Raw genomic sequence first — 26,351 nt, forward strand, 5'->3', positions numbered from 1 at the left:
ATGCACAAAGACTAAAAAATATACTTAAAGAGGCTCTGTCACCAGATTTTGCAGACCCTATCTGCTATTGCAGCAGATAGGCGTTGCAATGTAGATTACAGTAACGTTTTTATTTTTAAAAAACGAGCATTTTTGGCCAAGTTATGACCATTTTTGTAGTTATGCAAATGAGGCTTGCAAAAGTCCAAGTGGGTGTGTTTAAAAGTAAAAGTCCAAGTGGGCGTGTATTATGTGCGTACATCGGGGCGTTTTTAATACTTTTACTAGCTGGGCGTTGTGTATAGAAGTATCATCCACTTCTCTTCAGAACGCCCAGCTTCTGGCAGTGCAGACACAGCCGTGTTCTCGAGAGATCACGCTGTGTCGTCACTCACAGGTGCTGCATCGTGTCAGACGAGCGGGGACACATCGGCACCAGAGGCTACAGATGATTCTGCAGCAGCATCGGCGTTTGCAGGTAAGTAGCTACATCGACTTACCTGCTAACGCCGATGCTGCTGCAGAATCAACTGAAGCCTCTGGTGCCAATGTGTCCGACACGATGCAGGACTTGTGAGTGACGTCACAGATCTGCACTGCCAGAAGCTGGGCGTTCTGAAGAGAAGTGGATGATACTTCTCATCAGAACGCCCAGCTAGTAAAAGTATTAAAAACGCCCCGATGTACGCACATAATACACGCCCACTTGGACTTTTACTTTTAAACACACCCACTTGGACTTTTGCAAGCCTCATTTGCATAACTACAAAAATGGTCATAACTTGGCCAAAAATGCTCGTTTTTTAAAAATAAAAACGTTACTGTAATCTACATTGCAGCGCCTATCTGCTGCAATAGCAGATAGGGGTTGCAAAATCTGGTGACAGAGCCTCTTTAATCTTAATCAATTCTATGTATTAATCACTGGCGGTGGGAGTATCGGTAAATGTAAAAGGTCTGATATTTTAAAATTTTTGAAAAATCGTTCTGTATAAACTGGAATTAAAGGGGTATTCCGATCACACAAAGTGATGGCATATTGCTAATCTATGCCATTACTTTACAATCAGTGAGGGTTCGACCTCTGGGAACCCCACTGTTCCTGAGAATGAAGGGGCCGCAACCCTACTACATTTTTTTTTCCTTGAACAGCGGCGTCCCATGAGATCGGGAGCACCACTGTGCAGGGAAAACTTAGATTGGAACGCAATGCTAAATTAGCACTGCGGCCACTTCATTCTCAGGATCAGTTTAGGATGGGACCGCACAAATCCTAGAGATAGGCCTTTACTTTGTGTGATGGGAATAACCCTTTATTCTGCCCATACACATTAGATCTGCAGACTCCATAATTTTAAATGGTAACCCAGCTTTGAAAAAACTTTTGACCTGTTGTAGTGACATGTCAGAAGTTTTGATCGCTGGGGGTCTGAGCACTGAGGCCCCACCTATTGCTAAAACGAAGATGCAGAAGCACTCGGGTGAGCACTGTGCCTCTTCGTTTCTTATTGGCTCACCGCTTGCTCGGCTATACGAGAAAAGTCAATCAAAAAAGAAGCAGCACAGCGCTCACCCGCGCATTTCTGATGCTTTGTTTTAGCGATCGGTGGGGATCTTAGTGCTTGGACCCCCACTGATCAAAACTTCTGATATATCACTATGACATGTCAAACGTGTTTTTCAAAATTTAATTAACCTTTAATGTGTAGAAAGGCCTCCAAACTGTGCCCCCATGGCTGACGTTTGGGTAAAAGACGATCAGGCATGGTAGATTTCAAAATGCCCAATACTTTTGTTATGCCAAGAGATAAGCTTGTCTCCCTCTCCCTATTGAAATACTCATGCACGCTCAGCCGAGCAGAGTATACATGTTTATGGGGAGGATGGAAAAATTGTTGGGGACAAGTGTTCAGCCAAAAGCTACCTTATGCAGACCTCCCAACCGTCCTGAATTCAGCGGCACAGCCCCGGATTCCGGGCGGTATCCTCTCCCGCTGTTAAGCTAATTCTAAATCAGGGAACCATCCGCTCCCTGCTTCAGAATTAGTTCATAGCAGAGGAGCAGAGGGAGCTCCTCCGCTCGCTCAGGACTCCCCGGGCACAGCGCTACTTTAAGCGCTGTGCTCGGGGAAGCACTTGACATTACTGTCTATACTGACAGTGACGTCAGTGGCTACTCCTGGAGCGGAATCCCCGGCCAGAGTCTGCAATGGGGATTCCGCTCAAGGGGTAGCCACTGACGTCACTGTCCATATATGGATAGTACTGTCAAGGGCTTCCCCGCGCACAGCGCTTAAAGTAGCAGCGCTGTGCCTGGGGAGTCCTCGGCGAGCGGAGGAGCTCCCTCTGCTCCTCCTACTGTGCACTAATTCTGAAGCAGGGATCTGATGGTTCCCTGCTTCAGAATTAGTGGCTACTCCTTGAGAGGAATCCCCATTTGCCGATTTCTGGCTGGGGAAATTGGAGCGGAATCCCTGGCCAGAGTCGGCAACGGGGATTCCGCTCAAGGAGTAGCCACTGACATCACTGTCCATATATGGACAGTGACATCAGGGCTTCCTTCTAGGAGCGGAATCCCCGGCCTATCCTCTGGCTGGGGATTCCGCTCCTAGAGGGAGTCCCAATGGCGCTATCTACAGGGGACACTGTGGCTATGTAAATGGACACTATTTACATGGGCACTGTCACTATCCTACAAGGGCACTGGCACTAGGGGCAGCTAAAAGGGCATTATACTGTATGGGGGCAGCTTTGGGGGCACTATGCTGTATGGAGGAATTTGTTTGGGCATTATACTGCATGGGAGCATCTGTATGGGCATTATACTGCATGGGACAATATGTGTGGGCATTATACTGTATGGGGGCATCTGTGTTGGATTTATACTGTATGGTGGCAGTTATGGGGGCATTATACTGTATGGTGGCAGCTAGAGGGTATTATACTGTATGGGAGCATGATACTGTGTGGACTGAATCGGGTGTGTATGGGTGGGATTAGAGGTGTAGTTTAAAAGAAAAAAAAATTGGCATGTTGTGTGCCGCATCGGTTGTGCCTCTTTGTGATACTTGAAAGTTGGGAGGTATGCCTTGTGTATTGCCAGCCTTAGCCAGAAATCCACCTCCTGTCTCAACGGCTGCTGTTTTGTCAATTCTCCATTGTCCATGCTTGTCACTGAAGCTCTGTTTGTGCTTATTGGCTCCTATGTATAAGCACAAGCCCACCACATGCTCACCAGGACATCCGTTCGGTTCAAACATGTAAAACCCCTTTAATACTTTATGCATTTACTTCATGTATCCATTCATATTTAGCCAACGTATGACTGTCTGGAAAGCAATATGCACTTGTGGACATTTAGCAGAAAGATTTAAGTGCACATTAATGACTATATGTGAGAATTTTGAGAAGCCTGCGAATACATTTCCTCCCATGTCTGTGTTTATATTAGTAGGGAAATCGTGCCCCTCCTAGTTCGGCTGTTCCTTGGAAGAGGGCACATGAGGACACAGCCTGCCATTTTACAAGGGTTAATGGTTATATATTGAAAGTCCCACAAGAATTGTTGGCAACGTTCCCAGTCGCTACTTCAAGGAGCACATTATACCTACAGTGAATGTTGCAGATTTTTTTTTTTTTCCCCTATAAATTTTTATTGGTAGATTTTCCGAAACAAATCTTCTGATCGGCGTGGCATCTTAATGATCGGGATTCCGCCTCTAATGAACAACGAATAAACAATGCGAGCAGTATAGGAACCTAATCAAAACTGGAAAGAGAAGAGTTAATAGAAAGCATTTCATGAAACCAGATTCTCAATGATATTTGTTCTTTAGTGCGTTGTACATCATGTACAAGGCAGAAATAATGGAGCCAGACTTCAAGCATGGTTATAATGAGTAATAAAAAGTAATCTAATTGAATATTAATGGTATTAAATATGGTGAGATGACCTCATGCTGCTTTGTATGGTAGTGGGTAGGACTAAAGGCCCTTTTACTCGGGCAAATGGAACGTTCCCAATCATTGTCCTGTGTAAACAGGGCAACGATCAGCCGATGAACGAGAAAACGCTCATTCATTGGATGATTGTATCGTTTATGCAGCCTAAAACATTATCGTTGTTGGCAGCACATTTCCCTGTGTAATCGGGGAGACGTGCTGCCGACATGACAGAAATGTATGGGGACGAGTGATCGTTGCTCGATCCCATGCATTGCTCCCTGTAAAAGGAGAAAACGAGCGCCGATCAACAAATGCCCTAAGTGTATAGAGGTGGCACATAGGCTAGGGCTACACGTGTAGAGTTGTTCTCGGCTCAGTCTACTATAGGTTTGTAATGACGGGGTAGGGAGACAGACAAGTGAGCCCTAATCTACCCGCCACTCAGTCCCTGCCTACTTGCAACGACCTGTCCTAAGCGACGGGGTATAACTGGGCAACAGTGCCTACACTCAGTAAGTGCAAGACAGACAAAACAGACAGGGGTACACAGAAGCTAGGGAAACGGGGCAGCTGCCCACGGAACACCGTGAGCAACAAGAGTGGTGAACGAGCCGAGTCAAACCAGGAGAGAACGAGGTACAAAACGCTGAGCAGGAGAGTGGTCAGAAAGCCTAGGTAAATAACAAGCAGAGGATCAGTAGTACAAGCAGCAGCAGCAGGCCAGGAAACAAGCATAGAAGAATCACAGGCAAAGGAGGAACAGGAAAGGCAGGTATAAATAGACAGAGGGCGGGAGCTAGCTCCGTCTGGCCAGGCTGTGATAGGCTCTCCCACTCCTAAGCCTGCCATCCTGAGTGGTGGAAGATGGAGTCAGTCTCACAGCTTCCTTGGCCTGACGAAGACACATGTCCTGTGTTGAAACGCGTTGCCTATATTTAATAAATCAAGGAATTTACCACTGTTACCCGTTTACTTATTAGTAGCGCTCCCCTGTATATCCATACATTTTTTCCTATTTTACTATCACAGACATAGGAGCAGGTGCAGACTGATTGCCCACGGGCGTCGACACAGAACCTGTGTCTAGCAAATCCTTTACAAGGATGGTCCTCATCATGGGACCCCCTACTCTATCACATACAAATGCCATGAAGAAGGATTATGCAAAAGACAGTCCCTTAAAAGGATAGTCCACTTTGGACAATCCCTTTTTGTAAGAAGGGTCTCTTGATGATAAGCATATTATAGGGGGTCTTGCTACGATCAGCTGTGATCTGAGGGAACTGCACAGCAAGTGTTCAATTCCATTGCAGCGCCACCACAGGGGAAATGAAGCGTTACACAACTTCCATTCAAATCAAGGGGCCGTCAGTTTAATGCATGGACATGCCGGTTTCTCCAGCTTGATATTGTCTATTACTCCAAAGGGCCTCTTGCATCCATGCATTTCACAGACGCTCATTGATTTTAATGGAAAACGACTAATTCTTCATTTCATTAGAGGGGAAATGATCAGAGATAATGTGAAGGAGGGGGTGACAGCAGCAACAGGACCTCCCATAACTGTAGACCAGCAATATATAGTTCGATATGTTTTTGGGAATGTTGGTTGTACACAATACTTTAGTAGGTTTCTCCGGATGAGCAGGCTGAGGTTCAGATTATTCCTTTGCTGGGTGCGGTGTGCAAGTTATCTAACTAAATGTATCATTGACCTGCTCGGTTTGGCTGTGTCCACACATCTTGGTTTTGTTGCATGATTTTGCCCCAAGTTTTGCAAATGCTCGTAAAAAAATGGCGATTTTTTTTTTTTTTTTTTTAATTCTTTTTTTATTTCTTTTTTTTGCCTCGTTTTTTTTCCCCCATAAAGCATGATAAAACGGACACAAAACAAATGTAGTGAATGCAGTATTCCATACAGGCAAGGAAGCAATGCAATATAGCTAAAATATCATTTTAACCCTTTCTGGAAATGTTTAGGGAGGTTAAAAGGGCTACTGGCCAAGCTAGAGAAACGCTCTTCTATCTTAAAAACTTCTTGCACTGTGGTCGAGGAAAAATGCACAACATGTTTCACGGATATAATGAATGTCCTGTCCTTAGGATTGACCATTAATGTGTAATCTGTGGGGGTCTGATCCCCCAGTAACTGCACCAATCAGCAGAAAGAAGGCCCGAGGCGTTTGCTGGAGTTCCATCTCCTTTAGCTTTATCCTTGTGGCAATATCTGGTACTGCACCTCAAGAATATTCAAGTAAATGGTGGTGGGTAGCAGTACCAGACACATTCGCATGGCCAAAAATGATTCAGTGTCAACTACTGCAGTAAAGGGGCACTCCAGCAAGCGCCTCAACCCCTCCGTTCTGCTGATTGGTTGGCATACTTGGGGTCAATCCCCCACAAAAGCATTATTATAACCCCAGAAAGCCAGTTTGGCCATACTTTATGTCCCACTCCCAGCACATTCTTATTTTGATTGTAAAAATTGTTTAATGAGTAAGACCGTTGCGAAAGAGAGTAAAAAGCTTAAAATGTATCTTTCTCTTTAAATGTAGAAAAGTAGAAGACTATAATAGTCATATCAATGACGAGCATTTCCCGTAAGTGAGGGATACTGGAAGAAGAAAGCTGAATTAGTGGTTGCTCTCCATTACTGTTCCACCAACGACCCCTTGTGGAAGGGAACCGGCTCTACTCGTTGTGCAATACAGTCATTCCCGGAGCCGTGTAGTCTAGCAACATGTTCAGCTCATCTAAGTCATTTCATTCCAGGCAATTCATGAGGATCAGACAGGTTTCTTTTCCCAATATAGTTGCACTTTTGGACATTTTACTTCGCATTCTGCCAATTTATTTACAGAGGTAAAACCATCTCCGCAGCTGCTGTGTTGTGAATATATGAAGTGCAGCTTAAAGGGACAGTGACCCAAAAGTTTATCGTATCGTCCTTTATTTTGTGTCTTTCAATGGACTAACTGACCACAAGTTTGCAAAACTTCCTGCCTCCATGATGACTGCCATATCTCACATATGACTAGATCGGAGAACCTTACACACACATATATATATATATATATATATATATATATATATATAGATACAAACCTATATACATACAGATGTAGCCATCTTTATCTTGACTTTTAGCGCATTAAATACACAGTGAGAAGAAACTTTAACTTGACTTTTCAATAAGTTCTCAGAGTCCAGATAAAGATGGCTGGTTTCATTTCTGATTCTTGTCTTTGCCACGTGGACAGATTTACGCAGATCTGAGAATTAAGACCTGACTCATGTTTTATAGAGCGGTCACATTTTCTGCAATAGGTTTTTTTTGTGGTTATTTTTATACAGTTCAGGATCAAAAACCACGTGGTTAAGTGGAGACAGACTTTGCATCTACTTTGCTCCACGTGTTTTGTAGAGGTGGAGAAAATGCAAGACTATATTAGGCCATATTTCTCTCTTAAGGCCTTGTTCACACAATGCTAATTTGCTGCAGATATTTCAGCCAAAACCAGGAAGGACTTTATAGGTCTCCTCTCCTGGATCCAATTCTGGTTTTGGCTTAAAAAATAAAAATCTGCAGCAAATCTGCACTGTGTGAACAAGGTTTAAAGGTGTATTCTGACCAGAGGGGAATTCTGTCACTCCCCCCCCCCCCTGCCGCACAACCAAGGAGGACTGTGAATGGAGCGTCAGTGAAGCGTGCTGGCTGCCGCGCCATTCAGACTATGGGACTGATGGAAAGAGCGAAGTGTGGAGGTATTGTCCCCTACAGGCATTGCTTATATGGGAGGATATCCTCAACATACGGCACCTGACAGAGCACCATACGGTAACACAAGGAGTCGTAAAGTGGCTTAGATCCTCCGCCACTCTCTGTATGGCATCGTGTATGATGATGTGTTTTCCATAGTGGCCTCTGTGGTCATGGGACATGCCACCACTATGGACCATATATATATATATATATATATATATATATATATATGTATATGTGTGTTGTTTTTTTTTCCATCTCCTTAAAAACTCCTCTAAACACATTGCTTGTCGTATATAGCTGATATCATCTGACATATGTAGCCAATCAGACCTTCTTTCAATTGTGACTTGTGTATCTGCTGCAGTCAGTAGTCAGTATTGTGGGTCACATTGGCTGGCTGTGTGTAGGAAAGAAAACTTGTTGGACCATTTATTCCATTGATGGGGTTCAGGTTTCATGCTCCTTATACCAGTTTTTCTGCATGACCCAGAGATGCCAGTGGCGTCCAAATGGTAGCCAAGCTGTATAGCCGACGCTGTTTCTGTTTTACTGTTTCTACACATTGCTGATAACAAGCAGCCAGTAATCTGCTGTATTCATGGTCTCAACCGGTTGTGCAAAGCAATCGGGTAATGTCTTCTTCATAGTACCCTCTATTGATGTGGTGATACCTTACACCTGAATATTCTCTACATCCAGCTTTCTAGAATTCAGTAGGACCCCATTTACCCCTAAGACAGACTAGGGGTAAAGAAGATGCTAGAAACATTTCTTAATCGAATCAGACATTTGCTGCACATCTGGAGGCTGCACGTTCATGATGCAAATTTCCCATTCCTCCACATCCCAAAGGTGACCTACTGGTGACTTGGGTCCGTGACGCCAAACAGCTTGTCATGTTTGTGGAGTTAGCTCTTTATCACATTTCAGGCAATGGGTAGACTGTAGTTCTACAGGGGTGGACATGGTCTGCAGCAATATTTAGATGGGCATGTAAATGATGCTTTAGTTTTAAAGGGTTAATCCCATCACATGAACATTGGTATTAAAGGGTTATTCCCATCACATGTGGATATATACCGCCACCTCTCCATTCATTCTCCACTTGGATGCGACGGTCAGCAGGACAAGGGTTGGGGGACACCTGTTCTGGAGATATGTACTGGTCCCACCTCTAGGACCTGCACCTATCAGACCTTTATGGCAAATCCTGCGGATATGCCATGAATGTCTAAAATGGGAAAACCCAGTGGTCTAATCTGTGCCAAGTGAAAACATTCCCCACACAATCCTACCAGCACAACACAGGATGGGTCCGTAAATTCATATGGTCTACACCAATTTATGATCCTACCATCTGAATGGTGCCAGAGATATTGAGCTACATCTGCCCAGGCAACGATTATCTGACCTTCAACTGTCCAGTTCTAGTGACTCTCTGCCCGCTGTAGCCTCTGCCCTCTGCAGTCTCTGTCCTACTTCGCCTCTGACCTCTGTAGCCTCTGTTTCTCGCTCTTAGTTGACTGTCTACCTACTGTTATGCTTTTACATATCTATACACCTAATAAATTCCTCAAAATTAAAACAAAATACATTATTATACTTTAAATACACATTTTTAGGATTTTATATATTTAATAAGGTAAATTTTAATGTTGAATTGAGTTATTTACTCTCATATTTAACGTATTCGTATCCATAAAATATTCACTATTAAAGGACAAAACCATATAGCCTTAAAATGGGTACCAAATCTATTTATTAACAACATCTTCATATATTTAAATGATATAAAATTTGCTATTTAAAGGGAAAAAAAAATGTAATGTACAAAAATATTAATATAAGTATCACCTTTGATAACACGGGGCTCAATATCGTTCAAGTCCTTGAAAGAGAAAGCATCAAAACTGTTTTCTTTTAGTCTTGGTAGAATAGTAATACTAAAAAAAAATGAATAATAATAAAAAAAATAAAAATAAAATTCTTCTCTGGTAAAGTAAATCCATAAAAAATAAAAATTCATAATATTCTTCTGTTAAAATTTCACCTTGTGTCCTCTTCGTCTTGTACTCTGAATACCCACAGACTCTTCTTGAATTTTCTACTGTGCTTTCTTGAATACGTGCCCCCTCGCCTGAGCTGTAATGGATCCTGCTCCAACTGTGTCTCCAGCAAGTGGGAGGGATATAGTTCTCTGTTACTTAAACATTTTCTATTTGGAAGAAGAAAAAAAAAATATGATGCAATATCCTTCGTTGTTTTCTGGGCATAAACCCAATAACCGGAAAGATTTATGAGTTACAAGGTTATTTTTGTTGTTGATTGAACGGCTTCTTCCTGGTTCCCTGTAGAAAAACAGGGCAAGGGTGATTAAATAGAAGATAAGCTAAAAAAAAAAAAAAAAAAAAAAATGTAGGGACTTATCTGGCTGGAACCGGTCTGAAACTGCAGCCAATCCCAATTCGCTAAACTTTTTTTTTTTTTTTTTATAGTATAAAAGAAACAATGGGTATTTCTAGACTGGAGAATACTGGGGCGTAGCTGCAGCGTCAATCACTAGGATTTTATTTTTAGATGGTAAAAATAACACTTTCGACAGCGACCTAAGCTGTTGTGGAAGATCCGCAAGAACTCTGGCTTTCATTTTAGGGAGCTTTTTTTAAAAAATTTTGTTTTGTTTTGGGTTTTGTCATGTCAGAGGCGTTGTACAAAACAATCATCCGACTCTGTAAAAGCCACGAGCTGCCTTTCAAAAAGATCTACAGCACAAGAGCTCCCTCGTCTGAGCTAGCGCGGAGCCACAGGGGTGTTCGCAGCAGCTTTGTTAACTCTTGGGTGGTATTTTATGTGGCGTTGCTCTTACAGCCCTCAAAATGTCTCCGACCCTGCTATAACATAGGAAAGGAAGCCATTTAGTGGGCTTCGAAAGTATTCATGACCAGCAGGAGAAAGCCTTCTGTGAGGTAGAAGAATATTGTATTAATATCAATATTTTTGAGTCTGCTGCTTTAGTGTGTAAAATTTCCTGCAACGTCCGTGGACACAGGCGGTTGTGACATTGCAGAGTCACTCTAAATCGCCAGTGATCGCCTTGTTCTGGCCACGGTACAATCAGGGTGAGCTAAAGCAATTTACCGTTTGTATTTTGCGGCCCATAAACAACGAATCCGTTGTCTATTTCTGCGTTCCGTGTGTTATCAGTGTGTCCTCCGCATCCGTTCCGTATTTTTCGCAAACACGTTCCGTACTGCATGCGCATGTCGTCTGTATTGATGGAGCCGCAAAACAACGCAAGACAGGAAATTACGTCAATAGCATGTCCCAACAGTCCCATGATCCTCGCCACCCAGCACCTTGTCCGCAAAACACGGACAGCACGCGGATGCCGTCCTTGGTTTTCACATCGCCATAGACTGGAATGGGCGAGGCTGAGCCGCAAACACGGACAGGAAAAGGACCTGCTCAGAGTTTTGCAGACCAGTCCATGAAAAGCACAGTAGTGTGAATGGGGCCATAGAAATGAATGGGTCGGTGTGCTGTCTGTTAAAAAAACGGATAACACACGGAAACAGCAGTTGTGTGCATGTAGCCTGAGGGAATGTTCTCACTGGCAGGAGACGCTGCAGAAAAAACGCAGGGCATTAGTCACAGAATCCGCAGCAAATAGTGCGTTATTGCTACGGAAACCCGCTGAGGTTTTACCTGCAGATTTAGTGTGAAGCATTGAATGTAGTTTACTGCGTTTCCGATGTACAGAACAACAACAAAAATTCAACTTGTGGATTTTAGTGCAGAATTTCTGCTCCTCATTGATGGCACAAAATACGCAGCATAAATTGACCTACTGCGGACTTGAAAGCCGCACCGCAGAACACTTTCCGCATGACTTTTTTTTTCCGTGTTTTTTTCCACACCGTGCAGCTGAGATTTTCAGAAATCTTATCCACGTTGCTGTTACTGTAAATGCTCCAGGATTTCCACAGTGTGTCCTGCCTGTGGGAACCCAACCGAACTACTCCATATATCGCAACATCCTGGATCCTTGTTGGGAAAAATAAAAACTTTAGACACAACAGTTTCCATCCCAATGTTCCAATTAAAGAAAACCCGCCGCCTTTCTTCTAAAATGTTTGCTGCCAACCTGGTGGTCTGTACACAAATGCATCCGTTTATAACAGAAACCACAATGCATTGCCGGATCCGTCATACAACAGATACAACCCGCGCCTGACGGACTCCATTGACTTATGAAAAGGGCCGTCCGCTTCTGCTCGGGTGTCTGTCGATTTGGCAGAAAATATAATGAAGTCTATACCAGAGATTTTTCCTCTTCTTCCTCCTCTTCCTCTGTCAAATGCTTTGGGTGTAAGTACTTGTGTTTGTAGTGTCTTAAAGTGCCCTCCAGCTCGCCGGCCAAATTCTAGGTGACCATTTCAGGCACATAGACCTAAGGCGATCACTCCAGCCTCCCTGCACCTGTCGCTACGTTATAATCTCAATTGATTAACAAATCCATAAAGGAAAAAATGTTAATAATGAAGTCTGAATGTTTTCTTGAAAGGGTTGTCCCTCGACAACCCTTCTCTTAGGCCCCATGCACACGTCCATAGTTCTTATCCGCAATTACTGATCCGTAATTGTGGCTAAAATACTGACACATTAATTTCTATTGGCCATGGACACCGTCCCCTTTACAGGTGTCAGCCCAGACCGAAGAAATGAGCCATAAAAAATAGGACGTCCTATTTTTGGCATTTACAGACCATGCCCCTATACTTCTTACTGTGAGCACGGTCCGCGAATGCGGGTAACACTCCGCGGCCTGTTCGTGCAGTATTTACAGACCGGAAATACCGCACGAACATGTGCACGGGGCTTTACTTTTATATCCTGTCACAGTGAATAGGGCTGTCGGAAACACCCGAAGGATTGCATTTCAGCTATCTCCTACATTCCCATCCAACTCTGTAAAGACCGACAGCACGTGCTCCTCCTGCTCTCCAGACTAAGGGCCCCTCCTTCTCGACTACAGTCCGGATCCCAGATGTCAGACCCCACACCAGTCATTCTGTTCATAACCTGATGGATTGACCTGGGCTTTGGGCATCAAAGCCAATTTTTCTGTTAGACCGCTTTTGATCATTTTGAGTATTTTAAGCAAACTGCTATTTATTTTAGTGGCTCTTTAAACATAAATGTTGAATGAAATAAATGAATATGAGAAGTCACCGTACACCTCACTATTATTACAGCGCTGTATATACTGCATGCTCAATGTGTTCCCTGTATCACATACCCTTGAACTGTTCACAATGTCAGTAAGCGGAAGACAAAAAGAGGAAGCGATAAGTTCCTTTGGTTTAACGGACATTGTTTATGAGAGTAATTTACAGTAGTAAGAGAAGTAGTATATACATTCTACATATATATGTGCAGTATATACAGTCTACATATACATTCTATACTGTAGAAACTGTCACTAGACACTGAATATATTTTTGCTTCTTAAAAATGGTCTTCGCCATTGTATGGATAGGCCATCCGTGCATGATCCCTCTGGATCCCAGAATGAAGTGGCAGCGGTGCTGCGGCCCTTAAACTGCAGTATCCAGCACAGCGACATCCATCAAGTGTGGCAGCATCTGGTACTGCAGTTCAGCTACGCTCATTTTGGAGGATGGACTGGCACAGCCATTGACAGTATTGACATTGCTATGCTGGGTACAGCATTGAAGGGGCTACGGTGAGCACTGCTGCCCATTTGTTTTGTTGATCGGTGGGGATCCCAGAGGGGTGGACCCCCAGTAATGAAATCTTGGATAAGCCATCGATGTAATTTCCCTGAAAATCTATTTTTTTCATCAAGTAGATTAAAACATGTTACTACACGCACCATCATGACAATATCTAATTGTATATACAGTAAAAAATATAGAACCCGGCATTGCGCAAAAGAAATATCATAGCTGCTCAAATATTCCTGATCATACGGATGTTCATAGAGAATCCTAAAAACTCACTAGTGAGGGTAAGTTCACACGGCTTATTTTCGGGCTGTAAACAGACGAAAAATCGGAAGCAGAACTCCTCCAAACATTTGCCCATTGATTTCAATGGGAGAAACGGCGTTCGGTTCAGACGGGGCATTTTTTTACGCGGCCGCGTAAAAGAAACCTCGTAAAAACAAGTGCATGTCACTTCTTGAGCCATTTTTCATTGACTCTATAGAAAAACAGCTCCAAAAACGGTCGTAGAAAACGCCGCGATAAACGTGAGTTGCTTAAAAAACTTTTGAAAATCAGGAGCTGTTTTTCCCTTGAAAACAGCTCCGTATTTTCAGAGGTTTTTTGCTAAGCGTGTGCACATACCCTAAGCCCTTATTCACATGACAGGGTTTCCCGGCCGGGTGACGGCCGTTCATAAAACGTCCGTCACCCGGCTACAGTAGGAACAATAGACCCCTAATGGTGCTATTCACACAACCGATTTTTTTGACGGCCCGGGAAACCTGGCCGTCCAAAAATGGGACATGTCCTATTTTCGGCCGTTTGCCCGGCCGCCCGGCTCCCATAGAAGTCTATGGGGCCGGCTAATACACCGAGTGATGGCCATGTATTCCGTCGCTCGCTCCCTCCTCATAGCGCAGAGTGCATGTGAGGAGGAGGAGTTTATGCCATTCGGACGAATGGCTGTACGCTGGAGGTAAGTTTATACACTGTGTGGCAGGGCCGGAGTGTACAGCAGGTGTAAGGGAGCACTGCGCTGGCTCCCTTCCCCTGCTTGTTTTAAAAGCGCCCTGGCCCGGCGACACCTTCCATGGCCGATAACGCCGCTAGCAGGTGCTGCTGCTGTGGCTGCTCCTACTGCAGCGACGCCACTATAGCAGAGCAGGGAGGTATCTCCCCGCTCTGCTATGTGCTAGCCGCACTTTAGCTCCCTGAAGGAGCGGAATCCCCGAGTGTTCGGGGATTCCGCACCTGGACAGAACGCTTGATGACTCTGTCCATATCTGGACAGTGACATCAGGGGAAACTCCTGAAGCGGAATCCCCAAACACTCTGTGACCGGGGATTCCATACCAGGCGAAGCCAGTAACGTTCAGTGTCCATAAATGGACACAGACGACAGGGGCTATTCCTGAAGTGGAATCACCGGCCACATGGGGATTCCCCTTCAGGAGTTGCCCCTGATGTCACTGTCCAGATATGCTCGGCCCGGAACGGATGCAAAACGAATGCAAACCGGCCGGGATATTATCGGCCGACACTCGGGCTCGGGCTGGACCCTGTCGTGTGAATAAGGCATAAGAGTAGATCGCCTTCTGAGACAGAACTAAATACAAAGTGAACTAAAATGTGATACTAGAACGTAGATTTTTAATCCGCGGGATTTCCTCATTGTCATTAGCTCTGCTTTAGGGCTGATTCAGACGACCGTGAATTGTGTCCGTGCGGCTCGCATGGACCAATAGAAGTCTATGGGGCAATAAAGACAGTCCGTGCTTTTTGCGCAGCGTTTGTCCGCTGCGTAAAAAGCGCAACACGTTCAATATCTCCGCGTATTTCGCACATCACGCACCCATTGAAGTCAATGGGTGCGTGAAAACCACGCAGGTCGCACGGAAGCACTTCCGTGCGAACTGCCTGTTTCGCGCAACAGCTGTCAAAAGGATGAATGTGCTTTTCTGTTTACAAACATCCAAATGGCGTGTCATAATGATGGCTTTTGCGCGAAAAGCACGCAGCCGCGCATCATATGATGCTGCCTCACGGAGCAGGTAAGCGGCTTTTGCGCAGGCAAAACGCCGCGTGTTTTGCGTGCGCAAAAAACGCCACGGTCGTCTGAATCAGCCCTTGGTCTCCTGGAAGTTTCACATAATACTCTGTGTGCTAGGAAAAAGTGTCGGATTATTAGAGGTTCTGGATTATCAAATGCAGAACCAGAGGAATTTCACTGTTCTTATATTTACACCTTAGATGTGTTTTTTTTTTCTCAGATTGTTGGAGTTGCAGATCCTCGATCATGTACTAAAGAAACCCTTAAGATGATGCATCGTATAGATGAAGATAAATTTTTTGATGGTATGTAAATGTAGATTTTGTTTTTTTGTGAAATAAAAAATGCAATGTTCACAGGCTACACTGCCTGAAAAGCCTTTCCTCTTGTTCTAAGGGTCTGTACACACGGCGCGGTCAAATCACGTTTTTTTGCTGCAATTTTGCAACCACGATTTGAACGCACCGTGTTTAAGGTGCGGGCCGAAAATTATTATCATCAGTGTAGTCCCTGCAGTATGTGAGTAAACTCGCTAATATACATTCCGGTCCCCCGTCGCGCTGATTCTGAGATTTTCATAGATTTTTATAACCCTGCCGGGGGATCGGAAGTCTAGTTGCACGGTTTTCTTTGATAACGATACGACTCTTGTCCGGGAATGTGACCGATCCCGCTGTACTCTATATACAAGCAGTAGTTCAGCGATTACATAAAGTACAGCGGGGTCGATCACATGACGAAGAGTCGTGTCATCATCAAAGAAGACGGTGCAACTTGACTTCCGGTCCCCTGGACGCGCTATAAAAATCTATAAATATCTCAGAATCGGAGCGACGGGGAAGCCAAGTTTAAGGACGCGGCAGTCGTCCGAAACGCGTAGGCCTAGAGGATACCACCTCCCCACTTCTTACACACCCGGGACATCTTACAACTGGACTTTCCTTTTAACTTATACCATTAAACTTGGAAAACCATTTTCCATTTTAACGCTACCCAACGCTGGATCCTACATTCCTCCTTTTCCATCCGCAAATATACTCACATACTACAGGGACTACACTGATAATAGTTTTTGGTCCTCACATGACTCCTTAAAGGCTCTGTTCACAACAGAGCCATGATCGCTATGACAGATCTGTTTTCGAATGGATCCCATTGACCCATGTCCAACATCATCCGGAAGCCCAGGGGATCCTGAGGACAACGTCCTCTTCAGATGTCAGTCGCTGCGCTGTCCAGGAGAACGTGTGTGTATTTAAATCACCAAATACATCACTGTCTCCACATATACGCACATGTTCACACACGAATTGGCCTGAAAAGTGGCAAGTATTGATGTATTTGGCGATTTGAATGCACACAAGGTCTTCAGGACAACACTGCCTGTACATAGGGCATAATGCAACTGCTGGGTTCCCTTTGGGCCTCCTTTACACATCAAATTTCTGGTGTTTTAAATTGCAGCAAAAAACGCTTCTAAAAACACGAGTATTATTAACATGTAACGTGCGGTTTTTTAATGGAGTTTTTAGTGGCGTTTTTTATATGCTGTCATTTAGGTCCGATTCACACGAGCGAAGGGAAACTCGGAGGTGAAAAACGTGACGGTGGTGCCCTCGTGCGGGTCCCGTTTTCACGAATCCCCATAGACTTGAGCCTGTGGAGGGATCCGTGAAAACGAAAGATAATGGGACATGTTCTATTTTTCAACTAACCCTTCACAGGGTCCGTTGAAACAATGGCTGTGTGAGCGGCCCCATTGAAAAACATGCGTCCGTGTGATGGCCGTTGTTTTAACCGCCGTCGCACGGATGTATTCATCGCTCTTGTGAATAAGGCCTTGCTGTCCGCAGCATGCACAGTCTGTTGCGGAGAAGCAGCGGATGTTCACTGCGGATTTCAGCTTTTGCAATGCAAGGGTTGAAATCTCCGGCAAGACCGCCGTGATATCCGCCACGTCTGAATAAACTGTTAAGCATGCAAAATTTTGCTGCAGTTTCGTTGCGTAAATGGCACCAATTTTCGGCTAAATCTGCAGCGGTAAAATTTCTGCCATGTCAGAACATACCCTGATTTTATATTTCAATCCTTCAGGTGGAAGACCTACTACATTTTATATGCATCTTGTAAATCCTACTAATTTTTGATGGTTGGACCATTATTTACAGGGATCTTTCGGGTTTAGTTGACTGTTACTGTTTAATGCAAAATATTTTTCTGCAGACTGGAGAGAAGCTGCAGAACTTGAAAAATTTGCAGAAGCCGTGATAATCGCAACTCCGGACAGTCTGCATAAGGTATATGCTCAGAACGTAGACTCGCATATTAGTCATGATGCTAAAGCAGGTGCAGGAGGAGACGGCGTAATGAGGTCCCTGCACTCCTTCCTGCATTTCTCACTGGGGGCACCATGAGCATCTGCTGTAGGCCAAATTCTCTTTCATATCTACCATCTCCCACGGTGACCTCAATACGTCTCTTGTTGTAAAATGCCAACCAGATGGTACACAAATATATCCGTCAACCCCCAACCCTGCACCTGCACAGCAGACCCTAGAACAACCATTGTGATTCTGAAGCTGCCTTTACATTCACCAGTTTTATGTGTTGGGATCTGATTGCATTCCACATCCATTCATACTTAAGTAATATCCCTTTAAATCTCAGAACTTTCTTCATCCGTCTTACAATGTAATTTTTTACATTTTTGTAAAAATTGTTCTAAAACATTAGATTAGCGAAGACACAGAACACTTTTCCCAAATGTAATTTCCCGTCTAGTCTAAATAATTTCCTGACTGTCATTTTTGTATTGTGGTGTAATCATGGGCTATAACCGGGCCAGCAGGGGGCGGTATGAACCCTCCTAGTCACCAAGGGATTTGACTTGGGGTTACTCCGGGGAGCAGAGTCTAAGGGAACCCCTGGTCTTTATCCTTTAATCACTGTACAGGGATGTGGACACCGCTGTGGGGGAGCCACAGGTCACTACCCCCATAGTAGTCTCCATCAGTGACGGCTGTTGTTAGTAGAAGCTGAGTGGTCAGGAGAGCTAAAGGCCTGGGCACGCTGAGGAGATTCGTTACGGTTAACGAAGCAATAAATCAGGGCAGGCGGCAGAGATTCATCAAGGAAAACGTAGCAATGGAAATGTATGGGGGCGAACGATCGTAGTAATGATCGCCCATCCCAAAACATAACCAATCATAGCTTGTGGTGACAGGAGAAAACGAGCGCCGATCAATGAGACGTCTCATTGATCGGAAATTGTTTTCACTACCCAAATTGGCCGGTTTAAAAGGACCTTTAGGGCTTATTCAGACGAACGTATAATACGTCCGTGCTGCGCGCGTGATTTTCACACGCGTCGCACGGACCTATGTTAGTCAATGGGGCTGTTCAGACTGTCAGTGATTTTCACGTAGCGTATGTCCGCTGCGTAAAACTCACGACATGTCCTATTATTGTCAGTTTTTCGCGCATCACGCACCCATTGAAGTCAATGGGTGCGTGAAAACCGCGCATGGCACACGGACGCACTTCCGTGTGCCACGCGTGATGCGCGCTACAGTAGTCAAAACTATGAATGAAAACAGAAAAACACCATGTCCATATGGTGATGACACACGGAGCTTTTGCGCGCGCAAAATGCCGCATTTTTTGCGCGTGCAAAGCGCACACGCTTGTGTGAATCCGGCCTTCGGTTGTGCCCATATTGCAGATGTATTAGACACATCTGAAGATGCCCATAGACTAATATCATGCAGTATCTTGGTAACGGCGCCAGGCTAGTAAGTACAAATGAGATAAATGAAATAAAATTGTTTCTTTATTCATGTGGACTACGCGTTTCAGGACCGCACCGGTCCCTTCGTATTTGACCTGACGAAGGGACCGGTGCAGTCCTGAAACGCGTAGTCCGCATGAAAAAAGAAACCCTTTTACTTTATTCACCATTTATTTGCCATTTATACTTTATTGTACTTACTAGCCTGGCGCCGTTACCAAGATACTGCATGAACTTTTTCTCTTGCTTACAATATAATCCCCGCGACAAGGATTCATCCTTCCAGGGAACGCGGTAGGGGGATTCCGGCGTACACCAATACTACAGAGACACATGGCCGCGAGATTCCCTAGTGGTGTGCCCACTACCGGAAAAAAGGCTTCCTGCTGAGTCTTTTGGCAAAGGACCACTTCCAAATGTACAAACCGCACATAAGATTACATCGCCTCAGAGGAGCGCCAGCTTTCCCCTTTTTTTCTTCACTTGCGCATCCATAGACTAATATAATTATCGGGGAACTGCTTGTACATCTGATAGCGATCCTTCCTTACACCTCTTTTAAAGAGAACCTTTCACCTGCCCATGCATATGCAGCATGTAATGGGCCGGGCTGCACAAACCCTGGGGCACTATAAATGTTCCTCCTATCTTTCTCCGTTATTTAGATATCGGTGCCGTTATATTTTGGCGCCCGATATTTAAATAACCCCTAAACTGTCAATGAGGCATGTAATTGGCAATTGGTAACATTGCTGTGACACTGTCCAATCAGCTACGGACCTTTTTCCAGCATAAGCTAGAGAGAGAAGAGCGAGAGCGCGCAGCTCCGCTGCCACAGAACAGAAGAGGAGAAGAAGAATGTGAATTCTACTTCTTCTGTTCTGTGGTGGCAGGACAGGAGTATCTTCAGCAGCGGCATTGGAGCTGTGCGGGCGCGCGCGCACGCTCTCACCCGTCAGCTCTCGGCAGACAAGGACAAGACTGTGTGATCTCTCACGAGAGATCACAGACTTGTTCAGCTTGTTTGCCGAGAGCTAAAGAGAGAGAGCGTGCGCACGCATGCTCGCACAGCTCTGAGCTGCGCGTGCGGGCCACGCACCCGCTCTCCTCTCTCCAGCTCTTGCTGTGACACAGTCCGTAGCTGATTGGACAATGCCACAGCGATGTTACATGCCCCCTTGCCAATTACATGCCCTATTGACCGTTCAGGGGGTTATTTAAATATATCGGCCGCCAAATATAATGGCACCGATATCTAAATAACGGAGGAGGGTAGGAAGAAAATGTAAAGTGCCCCAGGGTTTGTACAGCCCTGCCCATTACATGCTGCACGTGTATGGGCAGGTGAAAGGTTCTCTTTAACATGCTTTAGGCTTCGTTCACATCTGCGTCAGGGCTATATTCTGACATTGCGTCGGAGCTTCCCGTCAGAACGGAACCCTGACTGAGACAAACTGAAACCATAGGTTTCCATTTGCATCGCAGTTGCTTTCAAAGGTGCAAATGGTTTTCGTTTGTCTCAGTTGTGCAAAGGTTCTGTCGTTTTGACGGAATCCATACCTTAGTTGACTATGCTGTAGATTCCGTCAAAACGACGGAACCTTTACACAACTGAGACAAACTGAAACCATTTGCACCGGATTCGTCACCATTGAAATCAATGGTGACGCAAATGGAAACCTATGGTTTCCGTTTGTTTGTCAGGGTTCCGTTCTGACGGGATGCTCCGACGGAACATCAGAACGGAACCCTGACGCAGATGTGAGCGAAGCCTTACTCGGATCGGCTGAGCATGCATGTTTATTGCAATAGTGACAGCAGATACATGGCTGCCGGAAACCTCAGCTGCCGCTTGTCTCGAGGCGGAACAAGAGTTCTTACAATTTCTAAAATCCAACCATCTGGTACAGCTTAATTTGTATGGCAATAAAATAAAGGACAGCATGGAAAGTGTCGGCTGCGATGTGTGTGGACGGGTCTTACGTCCTACAGTTGCCATTATTCTTATCACATTGTTACACGTCTCTTTATAAACGGAAATAAATTGATAAATTGTCTCTTTTTAGGATCCAGCAATAGCGTTTGCAAAGAAAGGATATCATATTCTCCTGGAGAAACCAATGGCTGTAAGTCATTACACATCGAGAGCGCAACATTTATTGATTTGCTTTTTAGGGTATGTTCACATGCTTAATAAAAACGTCTGAAAATACGGAGCTGTTTGGTTTGACTGCCTCCCTAAGATCCTCTACTGTTATAGGGGCTCCCAACATTTTCCTCTGTTCTTCTGTCAGAGAGGGAAATTTTATTCTTTCTAGGAAGATATTCAATTCAGTGTCACTAACTCCTATCTCCTCTTTATACGAGTCTGAGTCGTGTGCATGGGCCCATAGAAATGAATAGGGCCGCAATTCTCCCGTGGATTTTCGGGGGAATTGCAGCCGCAAAAGCACGTTCGTGTGCATGGGACCTTACTGTTGTGTTGTGGCAGTTCAGCCTTGTCATAGGGACATTGTATTGATATGGGACATCCACATCAATGGTTACATGCTAGCTGACTTGAATAGTAGTTGACCTATGGATACTGATGTGGGTGGTTATTTAGATTACGCACTAGTGGGTCACAATCCTTTGATTTTAATTGCATACACAAGTTCAGTAATAATAATACATTTAGGGAAAAGCCACACGTGGCGGAATTGCTCTTGAATTCCGCTGCGGACACTCCGCAGCGTTAATCCGCAGCGGAGCCGTTTCTCCATTGCCTTCCACTTCTTTTTAGTAGGCTTCGTTTAGACGAGGCTGAAAATTCCGCTGCGGAGCATAGGCTGCGGTGCGGAATTTGGTGTCCGCAGCATGCTCTGTCTGTTGCGGAGCAGTGGCGGACTGGTTGCGGACTCATGGCGGAAGTTCTCCTTTGACTTCAATGGAGATTCTAAATTCCGCAATGAAGTCCGCAGCTGTCATGCACATGTTATGTGTGCTGCGGATGCGTCTTGCTTTTTTGCCATGACATTTCTTCATTCTGGCTGGACCTATGTATTTCTAGGTCTACAGCCAGACTGAGGAAGTCAATGGGGCTCCCGTAATTACGGGAGCGTTGCTAGGCGACATCAGTAAATAGTTACTGTCCAGGGTGCTGAAAGAGTTAAGCGATCGGCAGTAACTGTTCTGCACCCTGGACAGTGACTACCGATCCCAATATACAGCAACCTGTAAAAAAATAGAAGTTCATACTTACCGAGAACTCCCTGCTTCTTCCTCCAGTCCGGCTTCCCAGGATGACATTTCAGTCTAAGTGATGGCTGCAGCCAATCACAGGCTGCAGCGGTCACATGGACTGCCGCGTCATCCAGGGAGGTCGGGCTGGATGCCGAAAGAGGGACGCGTCACCAAGACAACGGCCGGTAAGTATGAAATTTGTTTACTTTCACTAGGGAAAGTTCTGTCCCATCTCTCTATCCTGCACTGATAGGGAGAAGGGAAGCACTTTTCCCGCAGTCCGCAGCAGCCAGTCCGCATCAATTTACTGCACATTTTGGGCAGATCCGCCGCAGAATCTGCAACGCAGATTCTGTGCGGCATTGATGCGGACAGTTGCGGAGGAAATCTGCCACGTGTGGGCATGCCCTTAGGGTATTTTCACACGTAGCATAAATACTGCAGATTTTCCACAACGGATTTCCTTGTGATGATGCAGCAGCAGCAGCAGAGTGTATGTGACGTGAACAAATCTCATCCACACGCTGCGTAAAAAAAGCAGCTGAAAAAAATGTTCCTAAATTAACCTGCAGTTTGTTTTTTTAATCCGCAGTATGTCCGTTTTTATACTTCGGAATCGCTGCTTTTCGTGTGCAGTTTTACCCCATTTAATTCAATGGGGAGGTAAAACCGGCAACAAATAGCAGATGTTGCGATTTTTGCAGTCGAACAACTGTGATTCGGCCGCAAAGATCGCAACTCAGAAAAAAATAAAATAAAGCTTCTACATACCTCCGGTCTCCATAGTCATGGTGACGTGTCCCTCTGTTCTCCGTCCAGACCAGTCTCCTTGGATAACCAATCACAGACTGCAGGGGGTCACATCAGATGAAACGTCAAATCAGGAGGCAGTGCTGCATGGAAAACAGAGGGCTGTGGCGCCATGATTACAGAGATTGGGGTAAGTATAATCTGTTTTGTTTTTTTTAAATTATTATTTTAACCACTTTTTTCCTGCAGCAGATATTCCGCCTGAAAACCTGCACCACAATTGGTTGCGGTTTTTCGGCCAAAATTCCCTGCAAGGGCGAATACAATGTGTACTTTTATGCAGCGTATCCGCCCTGTGTGAACATAGCCTAACTGTTTTCTTTCTTGTGTCCTTTCTTAGGTTACTCCTGAAGACTGTTGTGAAATAGTAAATGCTTGTAAAGAAAATGGCGTCATTCTTGCTGTGGGACATGTCCTGCGATATCATCCGGTTTCCAGGAAAACCAGGGTAATTTTCTTGAAAACGATCGTTTACGTTCTCTCTGCTGGTCGACATCGGCCCAGATTTCTGAAAGTGTTTACATGCAAATCTACGTGGCTTATAGCAGGCATTTAAAGAGACTGTGTGCCTGTCTGAGAGGTTGCGTTTTTTTCCACATTCATTAGGCCAGGTTCCCACGGGACGGATACACATTTTGGTGCCTTTTTTTCGGACGGAATTTCCGCTGCGGAAAGCAGCGGTAAAAACGCTCATACTTGCGTAACCCGTTGTTATGGCGACGCGTCCCTCCTGTGCAGTCTGGTCCAGCCTCCTTGGATGATGCTGCAACCCATGTGACCGCTGCAGCAGCGGTCACATGGGATGTAACGTCATCACAGGAGGCCTGACTGCAGGAGGGCGTTTTGGGTAAGTATGATTTTTTTTTCCGTAGTTGTGATTTTTGCGGCGTAATCGTTGCATATACGCCGCAACACCTGGCTTTCTGTTGCGGGTTTTGCATCCCCATTGAATTCAATGAGGAAATTCCGCAACTGAAAATCAACAGAAACGCAGCAAAAATTGACATGCTGCGGAATTAAATTTCGCACCGCAGGTCAAGTTATTAACTTTTACGCTGCATTTTTTTTTCGCAGCATGGGCTCGAGATTTTCTGTATCTCATCGACTTTGCTGCTACTGTAAATGCTGCGGAGTTTCTGCACACAATTCCGTTGTGGAAATTCCGCAGCGTTTACGCTACGTGGGAACCCGGCCTTAGGAGGTATTCACTTTTTAATAAATTTGATGCAAATCTTGTCAACTACCCGCCCCAATGACTGGTTTAAAATATGCCAGTCTTAGAAAATGTGGGCCAAGAAATGGGAACCTCTAGGGAAAACCTTCTACTTGGGATCTATTCACACAGTTCGGTCAAATAGCGCTAAATTGCCACAATTACTGCAAAGTCCATGCAAAATGCCCTGCTTTGACCGCAAGGTGTGAATAGTGCAGGTCCTGATAGTGCGGTGCATGACTTCTTTGAATCTGCACTAGGCGTTACACAGTGTATGGGTGTACTGTGTGAATACTCGCAAAGGATCTATTCACATGAAGGCATTGAATGGCGGTTTTGATGCATTTTTCCCAAATCATGGCAAAGCCACAGCATTTTGCACCGCAATAACTGCAATACAATCGCACACTGTGAATAGGGCCTAAGGTTGGGTTTCCATAGGGCGTTTTTTGTAACTTTTCTTTTTTCTCAGTTTTGAATTGCTTCATAATTGCTTTGAAAAACGCATATGTGGTTTACTGCGGCGTTACTGTTGGGTATTTTTACGCCACCCTTACAATAAATGGGTCCTGTGAAAGGCTCCGCCTTGACTGCACCGGTTATTACACAGTACTGCCATCTTTTCCCTTTGACTGTTGAGCTTTGCACCTCCATAATTACGTTCCCTGTTAATAAATACCAGACGTGTCAGCAGTTCGTGTTCTGTAGATAGTTGCTATGTAGTTAGTAAATATACAACCCCACATAACATAAAGACAAAGTCTGACTCTGTAGGTTGTCGGGATCGACATCCAGGTTTGACTAGGAGGGGTTTGGAAGGTGTGTCCAGTATATTCACATGGTGCGATTTTTGCCGTGCGGCTCAAAACCGCGCTGTAAAAATGCATGCGTTTTTACCACGATTTGTTTGTACTGTAAAACCGCAGTAAAAACTCATGCATTTTTGCAGCGCATTTTAAGCTGCTGTAACAAAAAAACGCGGCGAAACCACACTGTGTGAATACACCCTTAAACAGGTTGCCGTTAAAAAAAACCTGTTAAAAAAGAATTTGACATGTAAAAAGCACACAAACTGCATTGACAATTTGGAGTAAAAACACGTGCAGTTTTGCTAAGCAATAATTGGCCGCACGCCAAAAAGACGGTCCCATTCGGAATGTGTGAAATGGCATATCTACAGTAGTACCATAGATGTCTGATAGGTGACCCCCGTTCTGCGAGGCAGTAAAATGAATAAATTATACATAAACATTTGAGGAATTTCCCTTTGATGTATTATTTTTCTTAGGGTATGTTCAATTAAAAATATTTTATTGTTTAGCGTCTACAACTCCTATGCCGACTTATGTGTCTCGATGGAAACAGACTGCAAACATACCCTGTGTAGTCTAATCCTGCAGTCATATTGCAATCTATCTGTCCGCTACTTCTTACTAACCTACCAGATTGATGTTAATAAGAAGCAGGGAACAGACTGAACAGAGTATGACTGCAGGAAGTTTGTAGTCGGTTACCATGGATACATTTAGGACTGCATAGGAGCTGTTTACACAACACAGTAGGAGATTTTTAATCAAGACTATTTGCAAAGGTTCTTCATTGTAGATGCATTGGGACTATAATAATTGGTTGTAAAGGTGGACATAGCCTTTAAAGGCAATGTACACCTTTGAAAATTTGCTGTTTTTTTTACTGTGTGTGTGTGTGTGTGTGTGTGTGTGTGTGTGTGTGTGTGTGTGTGTGTCTCTGAGTGTTTGCTGCAACTTTCTAATTACTTTTTATTAAAAAATAGTTTTACTTTTTGAGATACAGCTGCTTTGTATTCTGTATATAGAGCAGCTGTATAGTGC

General features: G+C 44.6%; 1 protein-coding gene across 1 annotated transcript in view; it reads left to right on the top strand.

Annotated features, from left to right (window-relative positions):
- The window catches only part of LOC142662543 (putative oxidoreductase YteT), a 102,731-nt gene that overhangs the window by 10,996 nt on the left and 65,384 nt on the right, over positions 1–26,351 (top strand). Inside the window, exons 4-7 of the mRNA XM_075840754.1 lie at positions 15,690–15,774; positions 17,693–17,766; positions 21,323–21,382; positions 23,629–23,736. Of these exons, the coding sequence (XP_075696869.1) occupies positions 15,690–15,774; positions 17,693–17,766; positions 21,323–21,382; positions 23,629–23,736 (327 nt within the window). The remainder of the gene's footprint in view (positions 1–15,689; positions 15,775–17,692; positions 17,767–21,322; positions 21,383–23,628; positions 23,737–26,351) is intronic.

The sequence above is a fragment of the Rhinoderma darwinii genome, chromosome 10, assembly GCF_050947455.1.
Source record: "Rhinoderma darwinii isolate aRhiDar2 chromosome 10, aRhiDar2.hap1, whole genome shotgun sequence".
Taxonomy (NCBI): domain Eukaryota; kingdom Metazoa; phylum Chordata; class Amphibia; order Anura; family Rhinodermatidae; genus Rhinoderma; species Rhinoderma darwinii.